Source organism: Oreochromis aureus, linkage group 13, assembly GCF_013358895.1.
Source record: "Oreochromis aureus strain Israel breed Guangdong linkage group 13, ZZ_aureus, whole genome shotgun sequence".
Classification (NCBI taxonomy): domain Eukaryota; kingdom Metazoa; phylum Chordata; class Actinopteri; order Cichliformes; family Cichlidae; genus Oreochromis; species Oreochromis aureus.
This window is the reverse complement of record NC_052954.1, coordinates 26,287,466-26,305,604: the sequence shown is the minus strand read 5'-3', so window position 1 is coordinate 26,305,604 and position 18,139 is coordinate 26,287,466. Positions and strand designations below refer to the sequence as shown.

Genomic DNA, 18,139 nt, shown 5'->3' with positions numbered 1-18,139 from the left:
ATACACCACACAGTTGGCCACAATAAAATAAGAAATGCATTTAAATAAATTAATTGCTGTAAAATTAGAACAGTGAGTGCTTATTATGTCATCCGAGAGCCTTGTTCAATCTACAACACTACCCACCCTAGTGTGCAGCCTTCCTCAGCGTTGACGTTCAACTCCAAAACCAATCCAATTTGGCTGCTCTGCTCCAAATTTCACTCTTTATTTGCTCAGATTAGTTCTCCACTCTCTGTGCTGTGCTCTGTTTGGCTTCTCTACATAGCCAGCAACCTGCTTGGTTCTTTGTTTCCAGTCACACACTCCCTCACCTACCCGACCCATTCATCTTTCTACCCATTTTCTTCCACTTATCCAATTAAGAGTCATAGGGGACTATCCCTGCTACCATAGGCTGAGAGGTGGGCTGCACCCTGGACAGGGTGCCAGCCTGTCACAGAGTCAACACAGATAGACAGACAACCATTCATGCTCAATTTCACACCTACAGCTAGTTTAGAATCACCAATAACCAAACCCCACTAGGTGTAAGTCTTTGGACTGTGGGAAGAAGCCAGAATACCCAGCGAGATTCAGTCAGTCCTCCAATAATTATTCATTTTTTATTTTAACTACACTCCACTATATATTTTTATCTATTAGTCACATCCAGAGTCATAATTAGCCAAAGCATTGGTGACATCTACCTACCTCTAGGTTATTATATAGCAGCCTTCATGTACTAATCTGTGTGAACAATACATGTTGCTAGCCAACCAAGCATGCCACATTGTTGAGTGCAGCATTTCCCATTGATTTATGTTGGGGTTAATATAACTCTGTTGGCAGTTCCTTTTTATCCCATGCACTCCAAAATTAACTACATTATAAATGAACTCATTTTTAGAAAACATGGTTAAATGTTAGATAATGGAGTTTCATATAAATTGAGTGATTTTTAAAATGTAAATGAGTCAAAATGAACCTTTTGGCAGTTCTAGCTTTCAAAGTATTTATTACATTTGTGCTGGTGAAAGTTCAGCAATGTTATTTTCATTTACAGTTTAATATTTCCACAGAAATTACAATAAAGGAGATGAGATAATTTTGCATTTCTTCAGGTATTATTACATTTGAAAATAAAAGCTTGCAGTCATACATCAGAGTTATTTGAAAAGTTAATTTAGAGTTAGATTCTTGTAACTGGGAACACGGTGTTCACTGAAGTTGACCCAGCAACACACGGTTTATTAAAGCTCATCCCAAAGTTGGATGTTGAAGAAACCTTGGGGAACACATTTTTTTTTATCAAATCTAATTTAAAATATTGCCTTCAGTTACTGGATCAATTAATAGATTTCCAAGTACATTTTAATCTCATGATGGTGGCTTGTATCTAAATCAACCGTGGTGCCAAGTTGTAGAGTAATACATATTACAAATGAAAATGTTCTACATTAAGGAAATGAACAGGGAAGCAAATTTTTCACTCGCCCTATATGATCAGTTTAATTTCCAAAAAATACTTTTACAGTTGAATGTCATTTAGTCCTATTTTCGTCCCTTCACTCTCACAAGCACAAACATGCATGTCTGAGTCATTTGCATGACTAACACACAGTTCCCTACACTGTTATAAATGTTGTTTTTTGCTAAGTCTTTAGACAGCAGCTTGTCATCTCATTTGAACACACATTAGTTCAGAAAGGGATTTTAACTCTTTCTTTTTCTCCTTCTCAGTCACAAATATCTGAAAGATTTTTTTTTAATTAAACTTAAACTTAGTGGAGAGGGGCCAAAGAAGAACTTGACACTTATGCTATAATATTGTAATAGCCATTTACCATAGTGTATGACTGCACTCTCTTTTCGCGATTAGTTATTTCATTATGTAAAAGAGCTGATTACCTTTTGCACCACTGTTAGAAAAAAACAGGTCTGTGAATCTAGTGTTTTGCTTCAGATATGGCCATCTGGCTCTCAACACATCACATGTCACAATTACACAAAGAAATCTAGCAGAGTTTAAATTACGCACCAGTATGACTAATTATGGCAATTGTAGCTAGGCCTGAGCAAATAAAAGCTGTTAACTATTCACTTGTTGATATCTTTACTCAAGATACTCGAGGGGGAAAAAATGGTGTTTCTATGCAAGCGCAACTGGTTTCATGTGGTTAAAACTCCTCCCTTCCACTGCAGCATATAGACTGATAGAGATAGGAAAACATGCAGCAACAGATTGAGAAAATAAGAGATTAAACAGAAGTGAGAGCGAGTTAGAAGCATCCTCCCACTGCCATGCTGTTGCTCATCCGGCAGAGAAAAACTCAGCCCATCTGCTCTGCTGTTAAAGCTCCTCCAAAACTACTGCATCTTCACCTCAAATGACAAATGTAAAGCCCAGAACTCAACATCACTGGAGGCTTTTAGACACACTTCTAATTGAAACTGGCTGCCAACAGCCATAAGTCACGCTGAAACTTGAGAGTTAATAACTTGTTGGATTTTGATTTACAGAAACAGTGCTCATGTGCCATCTGGTCCGAACCTGGCATAAACAGCAAGTTTCCTTACACACTTAAACTTGACAGTAAGGAAGGATATGTTGCTGCCTCCCTTTAAGACCTGCTGCCACATTGTGCAAGAAAAATGTACATGCAGTTATTACGGCATGTACTTTTTGGAGCATTATGTGTGTGCCCCTTTGGTTTGTAAAGGCTAGTGCAAGGCAAAAAATATGTGAGGCATGTAGAGGTGTCGTTAAGTCACTGTTTTTGTGCATCCATGTGTTTGCATGTGTCCTTGGGGTTGTCTTTTCATTGTTTTGGTGTTTGCTTCTACTCTGACCCCAATCCTTGTTCTGTGGCCCTGCAGTCATATTATAAACCCTTTACTGAAATGTATGTTACGTAACTAACAACGCTCAAGGCACATCTTGACTTTGAAGTTCCCTCTGCTGGAATTCAACACTATTTTATCACTTGCGCTCTCTGACAGGGATAAAAGCCTCAAGGTGAACTATTTTTTGGAGGTGGTGTGGGGTTAGTCCAATGAAAGGGCGCTAGTGCAAGATCTATTCGGAGCTCATAGGAAAAACATACAGAAATGCATACAAGTAGGCATGAAGTACTATTCATATTTGAAGGGATGCATGTCCTTCAGTTTTTGTGATGTTTTACCTCCCTTTCACAGTCATAGCTGAAGGTGTTTTGAATGCAGTCTGTCAGAAACAAGTTGGTGCTATGTGCTGGCTCCAATAGACTCCCATTTCAAAGCATTGGCTTGTCTCATAAATACATTTTTTCCCACCAGTCATGATATGCCCTTTAGCTAAATTCACTCTTTCAGTTTGCTGGTGTAGAGAGAGATAGAGAGACTCAGAGAAAGAGAGAGGGAGCATGAGGGGAGGGAAAGAGAAGCCCCTTGATGAGGCAGGTCCTTCACTTGGGATTGAGTTGCATTCACTCGTATTATTACAACTGTTTTTTTTGTTGCCACTTATCACTGGAGTATGGAATACATTTACATACTCAGACAATTTCACACTCGATTGGCTTGTTTTATTCAGTTTTTAGCTCATAATTATTATGGCTTGTTTTCATTTTGCATTCACTTGGTGTTTCTTTATGTTGCTGGTGGTTATCTTTATATGAAATTGTAATACATAATATGTATAACCATACCTTGATCTTTACCTAGGACAATGAAAATCATGTACAGCCAAATCTATAAGTATTTGTACAGGGTACATAGTCCACCTTTTTCAGAGGCATGAAAGTCGGTGAGCAGTTGACCAGTTTTTTAACCAGATGAGGCTGGTTCCCTCATAATCAGGCAGGTAAAAGAGCTGGAGTTGATTCCAAGTGTTGAACTTTGGTAGTTATTCGGTGGAACTCTTCATATTCAAGTGAAGGAGGTAATCATTAGGATTAAAAAGAAAGGAATGCGCTGGCTAGATCAGCAACACCAAAACACCTTATAAGTGTTATAAAACTAAAAGTGCATGATGACAGAATTGTTTCCCAGAATTGTTTAAAGTCAGTAACAAGAAGATTAAAGTTGCCAGAAAACAGCTGAAAGAGCTTGTAGTTCTTGGGAAAAAAGAACTAAAAAGTGTTTGGACAGATGAAAACAAGATTAATTTGCACTAAAATGATGGGAAGAGAACAATATGGAAAATGAACAGACTGCTTATGAGCTGAAGAATACCACATCATCTGTCAAACGTAGTGTAGGCAGTGTTGTTGCATAGGCATGCATGGCTGCAAGTGGAACCTGGGCATTTATGTTTATTGATGACAGCAGAAGCGGGATGATGAAGTGCTAGAATACTATTTATATGAGTCTTCACAATGAAAATTAATAATGACCCAAAGCACACTGTAAAAGCAACCCCAAAGCTTTTCAAGGCAAAGAAATGAGATATTCCTCAATGACTTTCAAGCATGCATTAATTGAAGGCAGCTGTAGTAGGAGACTTTGCAGGGAGGAAACGCAGCATTTAGTGAGATCCATGGATTCTAGACTTCAGGCAATCATTGACTCCAAAGGATTTTTATCCAATTATATTTGCAAGTTTAATTTTGAGCCTGTGAAAATGAGGAATTATATATAAGAATTGGAGTAATATCTAAACGGTTAAACCACCTGAATTAAGCTTAAAGTGTCCACTTCAGTCACATGCAAATACTTATGGATGTGACTGCCCTAACTCAGAGCCACAAGGTTTGAAGTTCTGGTTCTGGCTCTGGCTCCAGCCTGAAAAAAATACTTTTCTATACTATACTCAGGCTGTGGTGGGAAATAAATGCATCTGTGCTTAATTGTTGATTCTTTTTTTTGTTTGTTTAAAATCAGCAGACTGATTTTTGTCCATTCAGTTCATTGAGACTTGCTCCATTCACATTCTTAGTTTTACATTTTTTGTACTATCATTGTTCCCCTCTCATTCACACTCGCAAAGAATGAGCAAAGGAAGTTTTAATATTTGATTTTCTGCCTTTACTAGAGAATAAATAAATATTTGATGGGTGTTTTATTGCTGAATGTACAATCGCTTCTTCACTTGTCTTTCCACCTCAGTAATATTTCTGTATTTGAGTGTATCGTTGAGGGAATACTTTTGAAGCAATATCCAACTGTGGAGTTGAAGAAATAACTACAGTGTTTCCACATCAACAAGACAGATACTAACACAAGTGCAACATGAACACCACAAACCACTGCCATACATAAGCAGCAAAGTAACACAAACTGCCACCAATGCTTAAACCAGTATTGAACTTTAAAAATACATGGATACACAGATTTTTCATATAGACCTTCTGTGTAAACAGTTGTGTGACCTGTGTGTCTGTATGAGTATTGTCTTGTAGTCAATATTTAAACTTGTCCAACTCAATACCTGTTATTGCAAATCATATCATAGCTATTATATGCTTAAAGCCACAGGAGTCATTGTTTTTTCATATGAACAGTGAATTATTGAGTGATTTCAATATTAAAGGGGCGGATAGTGGTTATGATCCAACAGAGGGTTGCCAAATTGCAGCTCTTCAGTGTTTTAGAATCTTTTTTTTGCCGCAGCAGACACCTTTTTTCAGTCATAAAGCTTTCCATAAGCATTTGATGGACATATTCAGAGACAAGCTGGTGGACACAGTACAGCATTTAGCCAGTAATAAGTCAGATATTTTCCTCAGGAGGGTTTAGAATCCAAAAAACAGCTTAAATCAGAGTTCCAGGAAGCAGTTCTTAAACTAGAATTTAGAGTACGGTACCTGTTGTTCTATTTTTGCAGCTTGTTGTGGAGTTCAGTGGTAAAATTCATCCAGCTTTTAATTTAACATTTTAACGTTTTAAAGTTAACGTTTTATTAATGAAACATACTATGAAAGGTGCTATGACAAAAAATATTTTCTAATTAGACCAAAAATATTTTCTAATTAGCACTATAATTATCTTAATTAAATTTGCTTAATGAACTAGTCGGGATCGCTGGTATTCTGTATCATTACTGTGCCTCTTGGTTTTAAGCTGAATTTGTTCTGTGTGCATTTAGTGTAGTTCTTTTTGAGGCTTCTTTGAGGGTTGGTGCTTTGCACATCTCTTATTAAGACAAAGATGCAGACACATCCGTTTCCAAATGTCACACACACAAATGGATGTTTCATTTTCACACATTCAGGCATTTCATCAGGTTTTTTTGAGTCAGCTTTTAGAACATTCACAACAAATAGATCTTTCACTCTGTAATCATCCTTTTTTCTTGTTCTTTGATTTTTTTTTTCTTTTGTTAGCATTGTGTTTTTAGGATGCGTGCGCGTGCACACACACACACACACACACACACACACCACCACCACCACCACCGTGTATGTCCATACATCAGTTGTTTTCTATCATTGTGTTTTCTTAGGTGCACCCACAGAGAATTTTCATTACAGCACAAATGGTCACTTCAGGAAGAATCGGTTAAGCTATGGTGGTCAAAGGTCAAGTTCAGTGTGATCTCACAGAGCATGTTTTTGACTGTAATGTGAGAATACATTCACTAATTACAAGATTTCACACCAATGTCTAATAAGATCAAGTAATGAAGTGATGACATTTTGTATGAAAAAGGTCAACGTCACTGTGTCGTCATAATGTTCCACAAGAGCTCTCGTCAGGCCATAATTCAACATCATAACTGACACAGAACGGGAGGCTGTGACGAGATCTCACGTTTCATGAGATTTTGAATTGGTGACACTAATCCTTGGTCCCCACATATTAAATCCTTTGAATTTGAGAGTTGTCATTACACGTATATCTAGTCTAAACTGCAGCCCTACATGCTGGCTGTGATTCTAGTTTCATTTGTTGTTGTTCTCTCTCTGTCCATTGTCTTCTACCCCTCATTCGGTCAGCTCCTTCCTCTGTCACCTCTTTTCTTCCCGCTCTTCTTTCAAACCTCTGTAGTGGATCTATGCTGCCCCCTGGTGTTTTAAAGTCATATTGCCAAGAGCTGATCAGCCTTTGTGGAGGCTAGGATATGTGTGTCTCTGAGAGAGAGATAGTTGACTGCCGATTTTTTTTAAATAACAGATCAATGAAAGTCACTTAAATCTGGGAAGGCATGCGGGTCTGGATTGACCACAAATGCACAACTAATAGCTTTGTTGTGGTGCTATAGCTGCAGATGTTTTACTCCACACATTTGTTTTTGTCGGTTCATTAACTTTACTGGCTGTTATTGACTTGAGCATAAAAGCCAAAATGCATAAAATCAAATGATACTACACCGAAGTTATACAACAAATGCCTGTTTTCATTCATCTTTTGAGCCTTTGTGTCATAAAACGGATGAAAGTAATTGGCTGATTTGTTGTCCTGATATCTGATCTCAGTATATAAATTAATCTCAGTATGTAATTGCAGTTGTAACATATCATTATGTCATTATTATCTGCCCCTGCTTATCCAGAATGTGGTTGCAGCTGCAGCACACTAAGCAAAATAGCAGGCTGGACTGATCCTTGGCCACTTGCACCAGGCTAGAACAGATATACAGTCCCTCTAGCATAAAAAGCCTCTCTAGTGAAGTTAGATGTGCAAATGTATTCAGCTGACTTCTTTTAATGCAAAGGAGAAGCATTACTGCTCTCACTCTGTTCCCAATCATCACTCCATAGCCCATGTGAGGAAAACTAATTTTGACTTTCTCTGATCTCATTTCTTTTTCACTGCCCAGACCTCACAGGTAATGATGGGATGGTAGATGGGCTCATAAATTATGAGATTTGCTTTACCTCTCAGCTCCCTCTGTCCCACCTAAGGTACTAGAACTGCTTCACTTGAGGTAGAAACTCTCTCCCAGACTGCAGGGTTGTTTGCCAGCAGAGGATTTCAGTTATAGAGTTGTTTATGCTCATTCCAGCTGTTTCATAATGGGCTACAGAAGGCTATACAGCATGCTGGAGCTCACAGCCAGCAGAACCACACTGACTGCAGCACATCTGCAGAAAACTCTCACATCTTTATTTATGTTTATATTTGCAGTGTGTGTGATATAATAGCCACACTAGAGCTCAAGATAGTGTTTGTGTGTGATTGTTGTTTTGTAGGTGAAGAGTGTGTTCAACATGACAGCCAAAGAAGGCAGAAAGAGGTCCATCAGCTGTTTGGTCGCAGTGGGAAATGGCAACGGAGCCGCAGGTTTGAATCTCTAAAAAATAAATAAATAAATGAATAAACTCTGGAAGCAACTTAAGATGATAAATGCAGTCTATTAAACGTTCTGTCCCTGATAATCACATTTATTAAAAATGCTAGGTATTATAGTGTGAGGAAGAGAGATAAGAAACATAATTTAACATGTTTTGAATTCTGTAGACATGAGACAGAGCCAAAATTGATTTTGACAGTTATTTTAATTGAGCCTTTCTAAAATGCCTCAGCCTCTGTCGATATGGGGAAGTGCAGGAAATGGGTTTGACACTTTTCATCCTCAAGCAGCAGCAAAAAAAGGAAAAACTGCTGATGAAACTCTGCATAGTCTCCTGAAGCTCGCCTGCACTTAACCTCTTATTATAGAGTGTATCACTGCTGCTTTTCAAAAACTTCATCATGTTATTGCTCATTAGCATAAATACTCACAGTCATTAGTTTAATGACACTGGAAAAACATCACAAGCTGTGATTTCTGCAAGAGAATCTGGTTTAATTTTTAATGAATCATACTATGATGAATTTTACATTTTCTGTTACACTGAGCTTCACAAGCGTCAGTGACTACTCAACACTCTGCACTCAGAGGTGTTTTAAGACCAATGTTCTTTCCTCCTTCCAGGCTTTGCTTTGGGGAAAGCAGCAGACAGGAACACGGCTCTGAGGAAGGTAAAACCACAAACTGTATATCAGTGTAGCTTCAGATGCCGTTTATAGTTTTGTGACAGCTTAAGGTCACATATCCAGCAAATGTTTTGTTAAATAGCTGTCAACTGAGGTTTTCGACTGGTCTTGGCTAAAAAATATCTCCTAAATGAAAGATTTTGGAGATGTTACCACGTCATCTGCTGGACATCCATAATAGACTTTGTACCAAAAAGTTTTGAAAAGGGTAAGCGACACATAACAAGATTCAAATTTATGATTGACCTCGCACTCTGAAGCCTATTTCACTGAATAAGCATATACAACTGACATCAGGAGGTGATGGTTGTGTCAGTCCAGACAAGTGGCAAACACTCAATGTGACAGAATCCACATCAGCATATGCAGAAATCTGATGTTATCATTTTAAAGTGAGGATCCAGTCTGCGTGTGTGAAGTGGACCTGTGCACGTAGCTATCTGATATCCCCGTGCTGGTGTCATTCCTGCATCATCATAATCATGTTGGTCCAGCATCAACTGCAGCTGACCAATGGAAAACATGACTTTATGCAATTATTCAGTTATTTTCTTCATGAATGTCTGCAAGATAACAAATATATTATCAACTTAGGTTTGCTGGTGATAGTTTTTTGCTATAGCATTAGCTCAGGCAACATGATAGGTACACTGCAAGGTTGATACTGGAACCAGCATTGGTATGATGATGTAGAAACAAGATCAACACGGGGATATCAGATCTGATTACAGTTGATTTCTTCATTCATCTGATCATAATTCTCACTTTGTAACAGACTGCCTGACCAGACCACTGTGCTTCCCAGGAATCATATCTAATCATCTAGCATGCAAGTTTTTAACTTTTGACTAGGGAAATAACATTGATATTTCAGCAGTGTTTGCTGGGTAACTGCTGTTGAAACCTGCAACATAAACAGGTTTTCAAATCAAATCAAGCTTGTTTATATAGCACATTTAAACTCACTTTACTATGATTATACATTAGATGATTAAGTGAGCTAAATGGCATCTAAAGAGACAAGACTCAAGACTTCCTTTCATGCGTTTCATTATGTTTATAATAAGGACTGTACTACACGGCCTTTTTCTACTAATAATATTAATATATTTTCCTATATTAATGCCCTTGTAACTGCTGGATTCAATCTGTGTGTCTTTTATCATGTAACTCTTATTTGCAGGCCAAGAACAGAGCCATCCACTACTTGTACTATATAGAACGATACAATGACCACACCAGTAAGTGACTTTGAATCTTCGTTTGTCCTTTCGTTCTTCCTCTCTTCCTTCATAAAACTTCGGTCTGTTTATTCACATTTTAAATTTCCATCTGTTATTATATGCTTATGTTAGCTTATTATTGCATGCCTGTCAGCCTTTGTCTCTGTAAACAGAATCTGATGAACACGATACAGAACAATCAAAATTTCATGCTTCATTCTACTTTGAAAAGGCTATCTGATTATAGCCTTAGTTGAGGCATATTGCTGCATAAATTAATTTGCATATTAACGAGGAAACTCATTTCCTGAAAATTGCTTTTACTCCTTAATGCCACGTATGCAGTATGCAAAGACAAGCATGATGGTGTGTAAAAGTTTAACTTAGTGTAAGTTCTTATGTAAGTATTAGAGGAGCATGGGTAAAGGGTTTAACTGAAGAAGACATGAGTACCATGAAATTTAGAATTACAGCTCCCTCTTCTCCCACTCTGCATCACTTTCATTCAACAACTTTATCTCCATGTACTCCTCTGATTCAATACTGTACCCTCCCATTACCTGCTGGTACTCATATAAAGGATATGATCTATAATATTCATTTGTAAAGAAAGGTTTGGGAGTTAAAATGCACCGCTTCTACGTTCTTATTGTAAAACTCAATTTGGCTTCTTTGGCTGCTGCTGGAGAGCAGAGCCAGAAAGATTAATGAGCATGAGTCATCGGCCTCCACTGGCCCACCGGAGGAGAAAGTTAGCTTCCAGCTCTGGCCTAACACCAGAAGAACGGCATGTGTGTCACTGTCAGTGTCTTTGTGTGCGTGTATATCTGTGGTTCTGTATTTCGAACCAGCTTGAATTGGAAACTGAGAAAATGTTTTTAGGCTCATGGAAAGATGATGCTAGCACATGCCAGCTCTCCCTGTGTGTCCATCTGCAACCTGACAGTGTGACTCATTTGTTTACTTTCTTGTTTTGAATGTTATAATTGTATCAAAGCTCCAATTATGCCTGGATAATTTTAATTTTCTGTCACCTTTGTTGCTCCATCACTCAAGTCTTATTTGCTGCAAGGTTTTAACCAATCTGTTTGTCTGATACTCAGTGAGCTGCACTGATCTTACAGTTGCTACTGTTTGAATTTGAATTACTTTAAATGCAGTAGCGAGTTTGGTTGTGTTTGATTTAGGTACGTTTTCACCTTAGCAGTCAATTCCCACACTCATTTTAACTGGTTTGAACCAGGTTAGAGTTTTATTTCAGTGTTTCAGTTACTTAAGTTTAGAAAAGGGAGTTAAGAAGATTTCTTTCTGCTCTGACTTTGTCACTTTGACAGAAAAAAGCGGGACCTTCAGCTGCTACAAATCAGCTCTCTCTACATGTGATCTGATAATTCCCCTCATCTACAATGTCCCGTGAAGTGTGTAAAAGCGCTTTAACGCGAGAACAAGATTTTAACCTGAAGCTATGATATCGGCTTCATTCAGCAGCACACAGTTCCCTCTCAGGGACTGTGTGCTGCTGAATAACTAATTAGCCACAGCTGCTGCAGTGAGCAGGCGATACTGGCATGTGTAAGGACATCTGGTGGGCAGGTAGAGAAACAGGAGACCTGAGGGAGAGCAGGGGAAAAGATGCATAACAAAACACAGGTGCTTTCATTCAGAAATGGCACAAAGCTTGTAAAAAGATAAATAAATTCGATTTTCTGGCATCATTTTTGTCTGATTATTATGTTTCAGTACAGCAGCTTGTTTTCTCTCTGCTCTGCAGCCAGTTAGTATAATTAAGCTTGTTTTTCTCTTCCAATAGTTTACCATGACATTGATTCCAAGTTTAAGAGGACGACGCTCCGCATGAAAAAACAAAACAAAGGTATATTTCTGTTTCCAAAATGTCCTCTTTTATTGCACAATTTGCTAAAGTCTCAAAGAAAAAACTTTACATTTTCCACCAGCCTTGCAAGTACAGCTGAGCTTTCAGCAGAAAGATACCTGTTTGCACATTCAGCAGCAGTTGAGATATCCGTGGTGTCCTGAATATTTCTCTGTGTCTGCAGGTCACGGTCTGCACTGCCACAGGGCGGTCATCACTCTTTGCAAGCTGATCGGCATAAAAGACATGTATTGCAAAGTAGAGGGATCAGTCAATCTCCTGAACATCACCCGGGCCCTCTTCACCGGATTAGCCAGTCAGGTAAGAAAAGTTTGGGGACGTTTTCACAAATTGGTTTTATGGTTTTGGAAAAGCATACAGGTTTTTAGCAGGAACATAAACCTTTGTGAAAGCATAAGAGCTAAGATTCTTATTAACTTTCTTAATTTTATAAAGATCATTTTTGGCACTTTGGCTGTTACTCCATTGTAACAATAGAGAGAAAGAGAGAGCAAACATGGGGAAAGAGAGCAGTGGCTGCAGCAGGCTTGCAGTAAAGGTCTCTGATGGAACTGGACACTCACTGGTGATGTCATTTGCACCATATCAGGTGGCCTTCTGAATGCTGAAAACACAATAGTGACATATTATCACCTTGTAAGTACAGCTAACCTCCCAGTAAATGGATGCCTGTTTAGACAGGGGTTGTATTTGCGTCCACCTGAGTAATGTTACTGCAACATTCCCTCCACTTGTAGCTTTTTTTCAGCTTATCCCTGAGGGGAAATATCTGGCTCCTTAATAATTCTGGCCAACTAATCTTATTTTACTTTCAGTTACAATTTGGGGCCTCAGTGGTGATGAAAACAAGACATTTGAGATGAAGCAGTTATTGCATTTATTTTTCAAATAATTTTCTTGTGATGTCTTCTGTTATAAATCCAGCACATTTTCTAAATGGCTGTTTCACCCAAGCTCTCTCAGTGCAGCTGTAGGTACCATTATTTTGCCCTTCACAGTCTGAACCTAACTTCTCTTTCCTTTGCTATCTCCACTTCACTGGTTTCATGTGGTCTTCAGTCAAAATATATTTAGATTTCAAGCAACTTTTTTTTTAACTTTATGAAAATAATGTTTAAAAAATTGTCTAAATATTGCTGAAAATACTCATTTGGATTTTATTTATCCGAGTCCCAAGTCACTAACTTTGTAGTTCCAAAAACGTAAAGTTTATGGAAAATGTTGATATTATAGAAGCTGCTAAGTTCATAGCACCCAGTAACAGTTTCCATTTAAAAATGTCTACCTTCTCTGTTTCTCCATAGGAAACCCACCAGACTCTGGCTGACAAGAAGCAACTCCATGTCGTAGAGTTTGAGTCGCAGCGTGGCCTTCTGCCCATGGTGGTGGCGAGTCCTAAAGACGGCGCACGACCCAACCCAGAGTCAGAGGATGAGATTCCCAACACCCGGCTGCACTGGGATGACGTACGAGCTGCACAGGGGTTGAAACGCTCGATCTGGGCAGGTGTCAAACGCACCATCTGGTAATGCGTGGGAAGGCTGATGCTTGGATAAGACCAAAGGAGACTTGAGTGGACTGAAGGAAACCAATAGTGTCAAATGGATTATCTGACTTGTTTTTTTCTAGTAACAGTATGTGTGGAACTTGTTTGCTAGAATTTTGGTTTTTGTTAACGTCTCAACATGTGATGGATTCTGTTTGTAAGAGTTTCATCATTTTCTCAACTGAGGACTAAAGTTCAGTGCTTTTCAGTATAATACCAACTTCATTGTCCATATCAAACCTATGATACTGATGCAAAATAGTGACAATGTTACAGCAGAAGACATATTTTACATTCTGACTCTTCTTGAGAATTAATTCTGAACTGTTGCAAATTACAACATGTGCTAATAATAAAGTGTAAATCTATTAAAATCATTGGAGGGTTTTATCCTTTTTTGCCTTGGATATATTTAATAATGCGGGAAATTCCTGATTAGCTGAGGCTGATGGATACCTCTTACGTTTTACTGCAACTATGGAGCAAAGAAATTGAAAAGTGTTGAACAAAGGTTATATTTTGTCACTTTTGATGTCTGTTGGGCAACAGTGCACAGTAATATATATTAATAATGAAAAAATAATGATAATAGTAATAATATTGTAGATTTTTTGTCATATTTTGTGCATGTTCACCACAAAACCTACAATCTAAGTGCCACCCTGTAGTCATAGTAGCAACTTGTCATGTATAACAAAGCCACTCCCTAAAGCATACCTGTCTTTCTTTTTCTTTAAATGGAGTCAATGATTTGCAAAGTGAAAATGGTTATATTCTTGGAACTACAGATATAGGTAGTGATAACTAGGTGATATAAAATAAGCAGCAAAGTTTGAACTAGGGTTAGATTGAACAAAGTAATTCCAGAAATCCTGACTCATTTTGCAAACAGAGAAGTCGCCTACTGCTGGCTGCCATTGTCTCGGTAGTCTGATTTTTACACAGTTGATGCCTAAATGCAAGTTTAATCTTTTATAAAGCTGAACATTTCACTAGCTGGGACCACATCCTCGGTAACGATGGGCAATGAGAGATGAGGAAGTGTGAACTGGTGCTGCGGTTTGAGGGAAGGCCTCGAAGGGGACTGGTGACGGCTCCCAGCCCGGGCAGATCCCCATGTACTAACGAGAATTGAATGAAGGAAAGGAAGAGAGGAGAAGAGAGGGTGGGGCATGAAAATAGCCTGAGGGGGTGTGGTCCCGCTCCTGAAATTCAGATGATATCTCCACTAGAAAGGTCTGTGCCTCAGCAATTTAAAGACCATCAAGTCAAGATGCTCCAGGTGAGGCTTGAACTCACAAACGCAGCATTGCTCTACAAAGTACTGTCTTATAAGTACTGCACACTGACCGATTGCGCCACTGGAGCTTTTGTGCCTGTGATATTAGTCAAGTCTAGATTCTGACGTATTTTTACAACTCAATGCTGAGTCACCCAGTGCTGGCTATTAGAAACAATTGACCGCTGGCTTCACTTTTTTGACCCAAAACCTCAGACGTTACTGAATGTAGCTTCCAGGTTACTAAGCCAATACATAAGCAGCAACCTTTTTTTACATCAGTTTTAGGGTTTTTTTGTTTTGTTGGGGGGGGTTGCAACCAAGATGACAACAGTTCAAAGCAAAGCTCTCACCGAGTCTTTCAGTTGTTCTTATCAATACCTGGACCAAAAGAGAGCTCAGACTTCTATCAGAGCAGCTACCAAAGAACCATGTGCTCCAGGTGAGGCTTGAACTCACAACCTCGGCATTGCTCTACAAAGTACTGTCTTATAAGTACCGCGCGCTGACCGATTGCGCCACTGGAGCTTGTTCGCAAAGCTTGCTATTCATGTCAAGACATTCTTACCAGAGGATTCAACGCTGGCTACTAGAGACAGTTACCAACAACAACAACAACAAATATGCCCATACATGAGCGCCCATCCTTGTAACATCAGGGGCCTGTTCTTCGTACCTCGCTTACTACATCCAAGATCAAATGACACATCCAAGATCAAATCATCGCGCTAACTTTGAGCTCGCTAATCCGGTTCTCCGAACACACCTGTTGTTGACGATTAGTATAGCTGGATGAAGTAATCTGAGATCACTGGGTGGCTTAAAAGGGGCTACGCATCGATAGTAGAAACATTGATCGGCAACCCTGTGATTGGTCGGCGAAGATGTCGAAGGAGTGCGCACAGTATTTCACGGCAGCAGAGCAAGAACTCTTGATTGAGGGATATCAGGAGTTTCAGAGTTTAATTAAAACGCAGGGGAACACTGCAAAGGCTGCAAAAGCAAAGAGAGAGGGCTGGCAGAAAGTTGCTGACAAATTAAACTCGTAAGTGATCCATGATATTACATTATATCATGTGATATTATTTTATTCCACATTATATTATATTACATCATATCCTCTTTCACATTAGAGCCACAACAGGACCCACTAGAACATGGGAAAACGTAAAAGTGAAATATAAAAATATTCCACAGAATGGTAATATTTATCACTTATATTGCTTTTAGTCTATGACAAGAGACCCTGAAATAATCTGTTTGGTTGTTTATAACAGCAACCAAGAAAAGGGCAGAACAAATAAAGACAGGTGGTGGTCCTGCACCCCTCGTCACACACCCCTTTTGTACTGTGACATTTATTGACATTGTGGGTTTTTTGTGTGGTTTGACATAACACTCCATCACTTTTACCTGTTCCCATGCAAGGGGTGACTGAAGCATGCACAGTAAGTCGGGAGTAAGTATATACAGTACAGTAAGTATATATATATATATATAGAGAGAGAGAGAGAGAGAGAGAGAGAGAGAGAGAGGGAAGAAAGTAAATAATACCCTCACGGGAGAATCGATATCTCTCTATGAGCACACTGTCGCGCTGAGCTAAAGGATCCTGTCTATCCCGCAATATACGCTAAATTCTGTAAACTCTCCTTATCAATCTTGCACCTTCCTTGCTCGCGTACAAACGGACAGGACATGGCTGCGACAGACTTCCCAAATCCACCTTCGCTTTTTAGCCGTGGTCTCTCATCTTGATTGCACGTAGTAATTTACTATTACTACTCTAAAATATGAATTACATCTGACATGATCTACTACATGTAATAGAATGATTAATAGTACATTTCCTTTTTTCGGAAATGACCTGTATGTATCTGTATGAAATCAATAAAAGAATCAAATACATTATCTTTAGTTACATTGCCAATATTTATTTATGGTAAAACAGTGGAGAAATGTCGCTCTTGCTTTCATATAACTGCAGCGGACATACCTGAGAGGCCGCGATCTAATCCTGTTTACATAAAGTAAACCTGCTCCCGAGCAGGTTTACGCTTACGGATCTGTTGCTATGACAGCAAGTCCCAGATGAGCTTCGGAGAACCGAATGATCCAAGGGGGCCCAGGGGCCCGAAGAACGGGCCCCTGGGGCCTGTTCTTCGTACCTCGCTAAGTAAGTTAGCCGGATTTGAATGTTGACGATTTCGCGTGATCTTGGATCATTCGGTTCTCCGAAGCTCATCTGGGACTTGCTGTCATAGCAACAGATCCGTAAGCGTAAACCTGCTCGGGAGCAGGTTTACTTTATGTAAACAGGATTAGATCGCGGCCTCTCAGGTATGTCCGCTGCAGTTATATGAAAGCAAGAGCGACATTTCTCCACTGTTTTACCATAAATAAATATTGGCAATGTAACTAAAGATAATGTATTTGATTCTTTTATTGATTTCATACAGATACATACAGGTCATTTCCGAAAAAAAAGGAAATGTACTATTAATCATTCTATTACATGTAGTAGATCATGTCAGATGTAATTCATATTTTAGAGTAGTAATAGTAAATTACTACGTGCAATCAAGATGAGAGACCACGGCTAAAAAGCGAAGGTGGATTTGGGAAGTCTGTCGCAGCCATGTCCTGTCCGTTTGTACGCGAGCAAGGAAGGTGCAAGATTGATAAGGAGAGTTTACAGAATTTAGCGTATATTGCGGGATAGACAGGATCCTTTAGCTCAGCGCGACGGTGTGCTCATAGAGAGATATCGATTCTCCCGTGAGGGTATTATTTACTCTTCTTTCTCTCTCTCTCTCTCTCTCTCTCTCTCTCTCTCTCTCTCTATATATATATATATACTTACTGTACTGTATATACTTACTCCCGACTTACTGTGCATGCTTCAGTCACCCCTTGCATGGGAACAGGTAAAAGTGATGGAGTGTTATGTCAAACTACACAAAAACCCACAATGTCAATAAATGTCACAGTACAAAAAAGGGTGTGACGAGGGGTGCAGAACCACCACCTGTCTTTATTTGCTCTGCCCTTTCTTGGTTGCTGTTATAAACAAACAAACAGATTATTCCAGGGTCTCTTGTCATAGACTAAAAGCAATATAAGTGATAAATATTACCATTCTGTGGAATATTCTTATATTTCACTTTACTTTTTCCCATGTTCTAGTGGGTCCTGTTGTGGCTCTAATGTGAAAGAGGATATAATGTAATATAATATAATGTGGTATAATATAATATCACATGATATAATGTAATATCATGGATCACTTACGAGTTTAATTTGTCAGCAACTTTCTG

The 18,139-nt window shown here is 38.9% G+C and overlaps 1 protein-coding gene and 1 non-coding gene across 2 annotated transcripts in view; one reads left to right on the top strand and one right to left on the bottom strand.

The window, feature by feature from the left end:
• Window positions 1-13,920, top strand: part of mrps5 (mitochondrial ribosomal protein S5) — a 35,646-nt gene extending 21,726 nt beyond the window's left edge. The window contains exons 8-13 of the mRNA XM_031745629.2: window positions 8,094-8,184; window positions 8,819-8,865; window positions 10,064-10,121; window positions 11,914-11,976; window positions 12,161-12,297; window positions 13,302-13,920. Coding sequence (XP_031601489.2) covers window positions 8,094-8,184; window positions 8,819-8,865; window positions 10,064-10,121; window positions 11,914-11,976; window positions 12,161-12,297; window positions 13,302-13,526 — 621 coding nt within the window. The 3' untranslated portion in view covers window positions 13,527-13,920. The remainder of the gene's footprint in view (window positions 1-8,093; window positions 8,185-8,818; window positions 8,866-10,063; window positions 10,122-11,913; window positions 11,977-12,160; window positions 12,298-13,301) is intronic.
• A 1,336-nt stretch (window positions 13,921-15,256) lies between these two features.
• On the bottom strand, window positions 15,257-15,350 carry trnai-uau. Its single transcript has 2 exons — window positions 15,313-15,350; window positions 15,257-15,292 (listed from the first exon to the last, which is right to left on the bottom strand). It is a non-coding gene; the product is annotated as a tRNA-Ile (tRNA).
• Between the last annotated feature and the right edge of the window lie 2,789 nt (window positions 15,351-18,139).